We start from the raw sequence: 11,091 nt of genomic DNA on the forward strand, positions 1-11,091 counted from the left end.
TCTTCAAGGGTGTTGATTTGGGATTGGAGGGTTTGGGATACAATGTAAGGATCATTGTTCACTGACAATAGACATGTGCCATCGGCATACGTGGTGAGGATAGTTAGATTGATTAGGATATAGAGATAGAGATAGATTAGGATGGGTTGGGATGTCAGTTGTGAAAACTGCATAAAGGATAGGACCAAGGATACACCAGCAGATTAACGGAATAGGGAAGAATAAGCGCCGTTGTAATTTACTTGAAATAATCTGTCGGAGAGATAAGAACAGATAATGAGGAAGTATGTAGGGGGTAGGAATTTACGGATCTTGTATAGCAGTCCTGGATGCCAGACTCGATTAAAAGCCTGTTCTACATCAAGAAAGACTCCCGAGCAGTATATTCCCCGCTCCAATGAAGACGAGACAACATCAACCACACGATGGCATTGCTGGATAGTGGAGTGCGATGTTCGGAAACCAAACTGGTGATCTGGGATTATGTGGTTGGAATCAAGGATAGGGTACAGGCGTCTTAAGATGAGTTTCTCAAGGATTTTGCCCATGATAAGTAACACAGCGATAGGGCGGTAGGAGGATTGGTATTCAGCCGGCTTTTGAGGCTGCTAAGTTGAAACTCGTTTTTGCTGTCGTGTTGTTAATCATGGCTGCTCCGCTTTTTATTTGCACCGAAGAAGAACAACCTCCAGTGATCCGTTTTTTGTGGTTGGAAGGCGCATTAGAGGCCGAAATTCATCAAAGACAGGTTCAGTACGGGAACAGTGTTTTGCCACAAGGGAGAGTATACGATTTGATTGTGAAATTCGAAAATGATGGCACTAGTGTAATGTAAGATAAAGGAGCCGGACGACCGTCTACCGCCTCAAATGAAGAAAAAATTATGCGTTCACGTAAAATGGTGCTCTTAGACAGGCGAGTAACAATTGACGAAGTGGCACATTGTGCAAATTAGTCGGATTAATTAGGTTCTGCTTACGAAATCATCCACAACAGACTTGGGTTTCATAAAGTTTGTAGAAGATGGGTCCCAAAACAACTCACACAGTTGCATAAACAAAGGCGCTTGTACACCTGCCAAAACATTTGGATCGCTATGGTAACGAACGGGACAACTTCTTAGACAGGATTATTACTGGTCACGAAACATGGATACATCATTACGAGCCGAAGAGTAAACTGCAGAGTATGGAATGGAAACATCCAAATTCGCCGTGCATGAAAAGGTTCAAGACCGAACTATCCGCAGGAAAACTGATGCTTATGTTTTTTTTTTTTGGGACTCACAAGGCCCAGTACTGGAACATCATGAGGAAAGGGGCACAACCATAAACAGTGTACGTTACAGTGAGATGCTTACTGCCAAGCTAAAGCCTGTAACTCGAAGCAAACGCCGAGGACTGCAGTCAAAAAGTGTTGTGTTGTTGCATGACAATCCCCGTCCGCATACTGCTGAAACGCTCATGCAACTCAATTTTGAGGTACTGGCTCATCCTCCATATAGTTCCGATCTTGCCTTTTCTGACAATCACTTGCTTGGTCCACTCAAAGAGGCATAAAGGGGCCATCGATTTACTTCGGACAAAGCAATGAAACAAGCGGTACATTCCTGGCTCGCAGCTCAACCAAAAACTTTCTTTTATATGGGCATCATAAAGCTTATTTAACGATGATGGACCAAGTGCGTTGAAAAGGAAGGGGACCATGTTGAAAAATGATGTACTTTCCTATTTCATTACAATAAAATTTTATAATTATATCGCGGATAATAATTGACTTACCCCCATATATCTACTTTCTACAGCTGATCTAGAACTTAGTCAGCTTATTTGGCCCTCTGTCAGCTGACATCCCGCAAGCTGTTACTTACATAAATATACATAATCCCGAAAGGTGATGTTGTTCAGAGCATGCCCAAACGCCTGATTTTTCCACCAACCCTTTGAAGGATTGGGTACCTAAATGATAAGGCTAACTAAACCAGAAATATAGAGAATTCCATAGCTAGATCCAAACAATTGAACATCGAATTAAATTTGTTGCCATTAACCCACTGGCTCATTTCGTCATACTATAGTGTACCACCAGGGTTTATATCAATGTCATAGAAGGATCTCTTTCGCCTAAGAGTGTATTAACAAATTTAACCTAAATTAAGGGTAAAAAATTACAAAGCAATATTTAAAAATCATTGTTTTATTGGAAACAGGACAATTAATGTTTCTGGCCCTCATAGGCTCATTATACAAATTGGTATCTAATTACAAAATATTTAATAAACAGAATAGCATGGATGTATATTTAACAAGTAAAATTACTATATTAAAAAAAAAAAACTTAAATAATAGTTATCTTGAGGACTCTTCATTAATAAAGGTTGTTTGCGTCCTTTTATTATTAATTTCGATCTCATTTTGAAAAAATCATAGTATATTTGTTTTACTTCGATATGAGGATAAGAAGTTAAAATTCTAAAATATAATCGTTGGACTCAGACCATAAACGTTTGTTGAACTATTCATGATCAATACCATGGATATAATTATGCATCTGATATTATGATTAGACTTATATACTTAATTTTAAAAAGTGCAAAAAATGTAAACTTGCTGAATTAGTGACCTTTTAAAATCTAGGCTTTTTCAGCTAACATTCTCTCTTCGTAGCTTGTTTAAAAAAAAAAAATACACACAACATAGAACTACATTGATTGGATGCATGCCTATATTTATTCACAGTTCTTATAAATTTAATGAAAGATGACAGTCACTCCTAATTATTATGTTTCTGTGTATTTCATATCATATGAAAAGGGTATAATATAATTTTATGGTATATATAGACTCTGAATTAATTAGCATCGTTAAAAATATCATGTTTAAAGATCTGCTCTGCCAATATGTAAGTAGCAAATATTATTAGACATGTTGAAGCCAAAGCACGTCGCATGGCTTCTTTTGTAAATAAAAAATACTTTTAATCTGCTGTACTTTCTTATGGGAGAGTATGGTAAACATTTCCATAAGCTTAAAGAAGTAAACATCTTTTTAGAAAAATTATAGTTTTTAATTATAGACATTAAACTTTTATAACTTCAATTATAGACAACAGTAACCCCGCCTGTCGAACATAAAGTACCTTCTGTTTACAGAGGGTACATAGATACACCTTGGGGGGCACATGCAGCTAGAAGGGATGAAGTTGCAACGGCAGCAAGGGTCAACCCTGCAACCTGTATCCAGCTGTTGGCAACAATCGCAGTCACAATCATCTGAAACATTTATGCAACAATCAATAAATATATATTAATCGATATAAGAAACTAATAACTAGCTAATATTGAAGACTACCTAATTTTAAATTAATATGTTGAGTTTGATCAAAATCGTTCGAAAAGTTTTCGACATGAGAAATAATTAATTTAAAAAAAAAGCTGTAAGGGATGGAATGTTACTGTATGTTGTATCTTCTTAAACAAGTGGTAGGTTGTAAGTGAACTTGCCATCAATTAAGCAAACTTGGTATAGCAAGTTGCCAGATGCCTTCCACACCATAATGATACTCAAAATACCCATACGAGACTTCTGAAAATACTTTAATATACATTCCACATGCTTACTCACCTAGCTGTAAGAAGCTACACAGCTACGTGGGATGGGATGCATTTGGTTAGAGACAATGCGTGTAGTGGAACGCATCGAATTTCCATGCCAAGTTTGATTATATATACTAATTCACTATCAACCTAGCAATAAGTAAAAAGAAATATGCTCTACCACAAGATTTTATCATAAAAATGACTACCTTTATTTGAATAGTAACTATACTAAAATGTTCTGATAAGTTGTAATGGGACCATTACATTTATTATAATAATGGTGCTTGTGGGCAAAGTCGGGTAACAATTAATTCAAATTACCATTAGAATTACTCGTTTCTGTAATTGGATATTGTTGAAATGTAAATAAATTTACTCATAATTAGAATTGTAATTAAACTACTTAAGGAACTGATGTAATTGTAATTGTGTCCTCCCCAATTATAATTACCAATGAGCCGATACAATTGCATTTACCAATTACATGCTTATACAATTTTTTTGTACTGGTTTTTTTTGGAACTGGTTTTTTAACATATTAGGAGTCCCTTCGATGTTTTCGAAGGTAATGAAAAAAAAATATATTTTAAGATTGCGCGCACGCGTATCGATTTATTTTCAATTTTTCGGTTTTCTATCATATTAGATCCTTTTATATTTTTTAGGAGATGCTGTAAAATAAATCGATTTGAAGATCGTGCTTTGCATATCGATTTATTTTCAATTTTTCGAATTTCTATCATATTAGAATCCTTTTATATTTTTTAGGAGATGCTGTAAAAGAAATCGATTTGAAGATCGTGCTTTGCATATCGATTTATTTTAACTTTACAGATTTCTAACATGTGAATGTTTTCAAAGATGCTGAATTGTTTCTTACATTTTTTTGTTTTGAACCATTTATTGTAATTAAAGTACATCTTGGTCATGTTATAGAACATTTAATTATACTACTCATGTAATGATTTCTGCCCAACTCTTTCAGTGCCTATGAAACGGTGATCGAAAAGTTTTATTCTGCGGTCTGACATGGTTTATCCTTTAGATTTATAGTAACTTAAGGCAAAGAGTAACACTTCATATTTTTTGATTCCTCAACAATTTTTAGTAATAAAACACATTTTCCCTACTTTTATTACTTGACATTTAATTCCTATTCAGAATTATTTACACCGTAATAGATTTGAGTTATTTCTTACCGCAACAGTCATCGCAACACCGTTCAACAACTGGACATACTCTGGTACAAACCGGGCATTCAGTACAGCAGTCCTGCCACTTGGGTATCCTCACTGATACACATCACCACAATTAATATATACAGTGTAATTTAGAGTATATTTATTAAATTAAATTAATAAATTTAATTCACATCAGAAATATATCTATGACTGTCATATACTTTTTTTCTTATTTTTAAAATAAAATTTAAATTTAATTGTCATAAATATGCTTATTAAACACACGGTACAACTCAATGGGGATTAAAAGTTAATTTTCATTACCTGCTTATTTATTCTTAAAATCTTACTTGAATTAAATTCTTCGCAAATAGTCATTGTATCATATTTTGATGTTCTAAGAAAAATTAATTCAAACATACTAATCAAAAGAAATATTCTTATTTATTTGTACATTTTTGTTATTCGCATAAGTCTTAACAGTCCTGCAGCCATGTCTTCATATTAAATTACTTTTTCTTTAGACTCTCAAAATTATTTAAATTTAATCGAAATATAATTTAGCTGTATGAGTTCTAAATAATACTCAAAGAAGACACTTGATTTATGTGATGCTATAATAAAAAAAAAAACATTGCAATTAAGAACTACTATATAACTAAAATCAAAGGAATGTTGAAAGTCTTTCAATTGTATATATATATACATTGCGATTCGGTTTTTAAGTATATGTATTATATTGATTAAATGTAATCAATTATTAATTATTATGAACTCACCACAGCAGTCATCATAATCCTTGCAGCACCCATTGTCTGTGACACACGTCTTGACTTCGCAAATATCTGAATTTATAAGTACATAATTATTTATTAGCACATAACATATATAATTAATTATCTGTGATTACCAATAATAGTTAAGTTATCATTTAATGTATATGTTGTTAGTTAAAATTACAATATTTCTTAGTAAATATAGTTTATTATTATATGTTTAATTTTTTCCCAGGTAACTAAAGGCCTACTCACTAAGACGCTAACACCGACAGGGTAGCCAGTAAGGTGGCAAACGCTCATAAAAAGCCTGACCATAAAGTGAGGTTAACTTACCGACTTTTAAACAGATTCGAGAAGCCTAGTGAGCCCCACCACCTGAAAACGGATTTCCAAAACGCCCCTCTCGTTCTATCCCTCATAAAATCGATCTTTTGCAGAAAAAGAGATCCCTTTCTATCCATCCTTTATTCCCCTATGGGAAGATGGAAAAAAAAAAAATTAGATTAAATGAAACATTAAACTTGTAGGTTTTATAATGAAAAATTAAAAGCGATTTAAACGTGAAATATTCATTTTTAGAAATTGATTCGCAGCCTATGCACGGGAATTTTATACACTTTATAATACTATACACGGGATATTTTATTTTTAAAAAAATAATTGTAAAATTAAATAAAACTAACTCGTTAAAATAATATTAATTTTACTATAAGAAAAGAGTTTGAATTGTACCGTAATAAGACTGAACGCAGCAAGATTGCCATCACTGTTATCCTGTAGAAGCACAAAATAATATTGCTGACCCCTTGCAGAGGAAAACTAGATTATGTAATAAATGATATTGACCTATTATTTAATTGGTTGGTTGTTTAGAAATTAAGGCGTAAAACCCATCGGTCATCCACGCCTTTATTTTATTCATATATGTATTTAATATATTGTAATATATAAATATATACTTTATAAAAATAACAGAGAAACTTTAGAAATAAGAGAAGAAGGAAAGATGGCTAACAATTTAGGGGAAGTTCCACCAATAATGGAAGAAGAAGTTGCTTTTATTTTGAAAAAGCTCAAATCCCAGAAGACTCCGGGGGCGGGAGAGGGGTGTGCGACAGGGTGATCCTCTATCCCCAATTTTATTTGTTCTTGTGTTGGAGATGGTGTTATCTTGTCTTAGATGGGAAGAAGTAAGCATCAAAATAAATGGAAAATGCCCAATTTGTCAGGTTCCTGAGACCGCCGAGCAAGTCGTACTTGCCTGTACCACCTATGAAGTACTGAGAGCCAAGATGATGAGGGAAACAGGACTCTTGTACTGACTGAGAGCGATCTTCCTGAGCTGATGAAGAAAGAAAACTACCCGCACTACAAGACCTTCGTGTATGGGTGGAAGGAGGCTGTGGGCTCTACTCACTTCCACCTGGGTAGGAGAAAATAAGCTACACCAGCAAGGCCTCAGTAGAAGAGCAAGATTTATTTTGTAGCAAGAGCAGGCTGTGTGCACAGCTATGTAATGTTTGTCATATGCAGCAATGAGTTGTACCTACTGCTGCGAACACCCGTATTGTCTAATAGGCAGATATTGGTGATAGGATATTGTTCTAATCCTTAATGCACTACTAAGTCTTTAATAAGATTTCTATTTTGTATGACTCATAAGATCTAATATAATATAATTTCAAAAGATCTTAATTATTATTATTATTTTTGTTTCCTACATAGGTCAAACATAACAATTGACGAATTGAACCTTGAATTGAATTTAAAATGCTTACCGTTTCTTTTTCATTTTTATTAATATTCACCTTTACATTAATCATCCAAGAGGTTCTAATAAAGAATAATTTAGTAAGTCAAAATTCAGTTTGTCAACTTACCATTGCAGTCACTACATCCAGTGGAACATTTGATCGTAGGGGTACAGCAGCAGTCATCGTCTGTAATAGAAAAATTATTAAAGCATTAAGAAAAAGTATTATAAATATTGCAAAAAAATAATAAATAAACAAAAATTTTAACATAATAATTTATTTGATGAAAACCAAGAAAAGAATGAATAATACTTTACAATTACTTCTTATAAAGGATTTGAGTTTGCGTTTTTCGCCTTCAAAATTTTCCTTTTTTTCTAAATTGGTAAATCAGTGAAAGCACTGAGCTAAATATTTTATTTTAAAAAAAAACTAAAACATATTAGATGAAGTGAATGAAAAATCTGAAAAAATCATAGTCTCTGTATAAATAACCATCTAAAATATATAGAAAAGAAAAATTAAAATGATTCTGATAGAACAATATGATCTTTAAAATAAAAATTAATTAAATTAAATTTATCCATTAAGTAAAAACTGATTTATCACAAATGATTAGGAAACTTTTTTTTTTTTAATTTTCCTTGTCCGATAGGTGTTACTAATCAACAAAATAAAAATGCTTTCAATAAAGATATGATTGATCCATTGATACAAAGCCCAAGTAACTTAGTTTCTGAGAGATTTCTGTTTAAATTAAGTCTGGAGATTTAAAATTAGCCCCTGATTTTTTTTATTTTGATACAGTATGTCAGTTGATCGTTTATTATTTTTAATTAGTGACATCTCATATTTGATTAGGTATTTTAGGCATTTCAAAAATTACAGAAAACCTTTTTCTTCAAAATTTGCAGGCACTGTACCTTCAAAAACATTACACTTTTATCTAAGTTATCATAATCCTTTGACATGTTATAACTAAGTGAACAGTTTAATTTTATCGATTCGTTCAGTGTGTTGATTGTATACATTATTCATTGGATAAACACAAGAGGATTCGATGTCATTTATGACATGTTCAAGAATATATCATTTAAGTCATAAAGATCCTTATATACTATTATACTATATTATTATTATATATATGTGTGTGTGTATGTTTGTAAACATAAATATTTCTATGTACATGCATATTCTATTATTCAGGAAATATGTAATAAATTAAATAACACTCACGTTACTTATACGTGTATAATTCTTATTCAGAAATAAATAACATAAAGAATAATTTCTAATTATAGTATTATTCTACTTGGGAATGAAAAAGTAACTTACAGAATATGAAAAATTATTTATAAAGTTTATATATAAATACATAAATCCTGGTAATCACTCAAAAAATAACCTGGGTTCACTGAAAGCATAAAAATAAAATGTTTTTAGGTTAATCTCTCCAAGTTATTAACGCCGTTAAGAAGTATTCATAGTTCAACTACCATTTATAGTTAAATTTTTTTCAATTATGAACTTTTTTGATCGACTGAGTAGCACACAATTTTAGAACACTTCTAAATCTTAGGTTTAACGTTTCATAGAACGTAGAAATCCAAAATCAAATAAAAGTAACCGAACGTCCACAGCTTTTCTTCGATTTGGCATGGAAGTCAGAGATCCTCGCAACTCGCCAATCCCAACCCTCAATAACATCAATAAAATGTTAAGCCGAATTATAGATTTTTTGATGAGCGTTTTGTGTAATAATTTTAACTGACTACATTTTAAAACTTTAAATAAAATTCATGATTTATTTATTCACGATAAGATAATTTTTTGTAGTTATTTCAGTTAGTTAACAGACTTATTACTAAAATCCGATGCTGAAATTTTTAATTGATCTGGTTATAAATAATCAATTAAAGGAAAAAAAACCTTTATATATTCATTTTTTAGAATGTATACTATTTAACAGAAATTAAGTTAAAACATGAATGTATTTATTTGTTCATTGCTTAAAGTGTGATCAGCTCTTGTTATGTGTTCTATTCACAAGGTTTGTATCTTTTGGAGTAAATATTAAATAAGTCAATAAAAAAAATAAAAAATCTTTATTAGAAGTTTAAAAATTTAATAATATATATTTACAAACTTTATGACATGCTATTAGTCAATAATACCTATTTGTAATGTGTTTTATTCAAACAGAATCCGAATACTTTTTGTTCTATTTCTTATAATATTGTACTGTATTTCAGGTATAAAAATGATTTTAAAATGGTAGAAATGTTTGTCTAAATATTTGTAAAAAAAAAATTGAAAAATAAAATAGTTGTATTTGAGAACGAATTTCGTGTTAATAATGATATACTACACAACCTATACAAATGATAAACCTATTTGTTAATTGCAGCTTATTTATACTATGTTATTAAATTTTACATCTATGTCTGAAAAATTCTTTTGACTTTCTGTTCCCTAATACATTTTTATTTTTAAATTTTTACAATGTTTCACTATTAATTTCTATCATTATCAAAGGTCAGCTATTAATACTATCATTACTAGAATTTTATGGCCCCTCATCAAATTAATCTATTATTTCTATTTATAAATAATTGAACGTATAATTTCAAATAAGAAACGAGATGGTCAGGGTTGCGGTCAAAATTATAAAAAAAATAATTAACAACTATTTATTTTCCAATTCTTTGTAGAGCTTCTACAGGGCTAAAAAATACTAAAAAAACTAACAACATTTTGACATTGTAAGATAATAAGATACAAAAAAGATAAATTAAGAAAATTATATACAAATAAAAGAAAAGAAGAAATAAATTAGTATTAATATAAAATAAACAATGATAAGAATATAAAAAATTATGTAAACTATAAGGTTAAAAATGTACAGGAAACATAATAACACGCAAAAACTGAAAAGTAGATATGAGAAAATAAAATTTAGCACACTATAAAACGGAAAATTAAGAACTAAGTTTAGATGAAATAAAGGTCGAGAAATTCGAGAGACTTTGATAGAATATCGGAAGTATACATGAATGGGAGAGGGAAATGACCGAATGAGTTTTATTTCTATTTCAAATGTTTCGCATATGCAAGAAAGAGATATAAAAATATGATAATAATGATAACTATAAGAATTTTTCCTATTTAGGAAAAAATAAGTATAAATTAAATGATAAAAAACATAACTAACAATATATACCCATAAAAAATATAGTTAGGATAATAAAATTAATACAATATAGGTATAATACAATAACTGTAAAAGAAGTAAATAAAAATATGTAAACCTAAAATTACAGATTAATTAGATAATGATAACACCTGTTATGGTGACTATAATAGTTTATCTACATTGATAATTTTAATAGTAAAATCTGTTTTTGCGTGTTATTGCATCTTCAGTACATTTTTAACCTTATATTTTACTTCTTTTTTTTATGTTCTCATCATTTTTTATTTTACTAGTATATTAATTCTAGTTTATTTCTTCTTTTCTTTTATTTGTATATAATTTTATTAATTTACTTTTTTGTATATCGTTATCTTACAATTTAAAAATGTTGTTAGTTGTTTTTGTATTTTTTTAGCTCTGATGAAGCTCTACAAAGTGGGGCTAAACGTCTGAAAATGAATAGTGGTTAACTATTTTAGTTTCTCTTTTCTTATTAAAACGCCTTTATCCAATCCTTGATTCATATCATGTTATTCCTGATCACCAGTTTGGATTTAAAACATCTCATTCTACCATACAACAGAGT

At 30.5% G+C, this 11,091-nt stretch overlaps 1 protein-coding gene across 1 annotated transcript in view; it reads right to left on the minus strand.

Moving 5' to 3' along the window:
- Nucleotides 1-2,654: 2,654 nt before the first annotated feature.
- Nucleotides 2,655-11,091, minus strand: part of LOC106687103 (keratin-associated protein 4-7) — a 17,979-nt gene continuing 9,542 nt past the window's right edge. The window contains exons 3-6 of the mRNA XM_014430795.2: nucleotides 7,439-7,498; nucleotides 5,559-5,624; nucleotides 4,798-4,890; nucleotides 2,655-3,271 (exon numbers count right to left, since the gene is read on the minus strand). Of these exons, the coding sequence (XP_014286281.1) occupies nucleotides 3,099-3,271; nucleotides 4,798-4,890; nucleotides 5,559-5,624; nucleotides 7,439-7,498 (392 nt within the window). The 3' untranslated portion in view covers nucleotides 2,655-3,098. The remainder of the gene's footprint in view (nucleotides 3,272-4,797; nucleotides 4,891-5,558; nucleotides 5,625-7,438; nucleotides 7,499-11,091) is intronic.

The sequence above is a fragment of the Halyomorpha halys genome, unplaced genomic scaffold, assembly GCF_000696795.3.
Source record: "Halyomorpha halys isolate HHAL.00 unplaced genomic scaffold, Hhal_1.1 Scaffold914.1, whole genome shotgun sequence".
NCBI classification, from domain to species: Eukaryota; Metazoa; Arthropoda; class Insecta; order Hemiptera; family Pentatomidae; genus Halyomorpha; species Halyomorpha halys.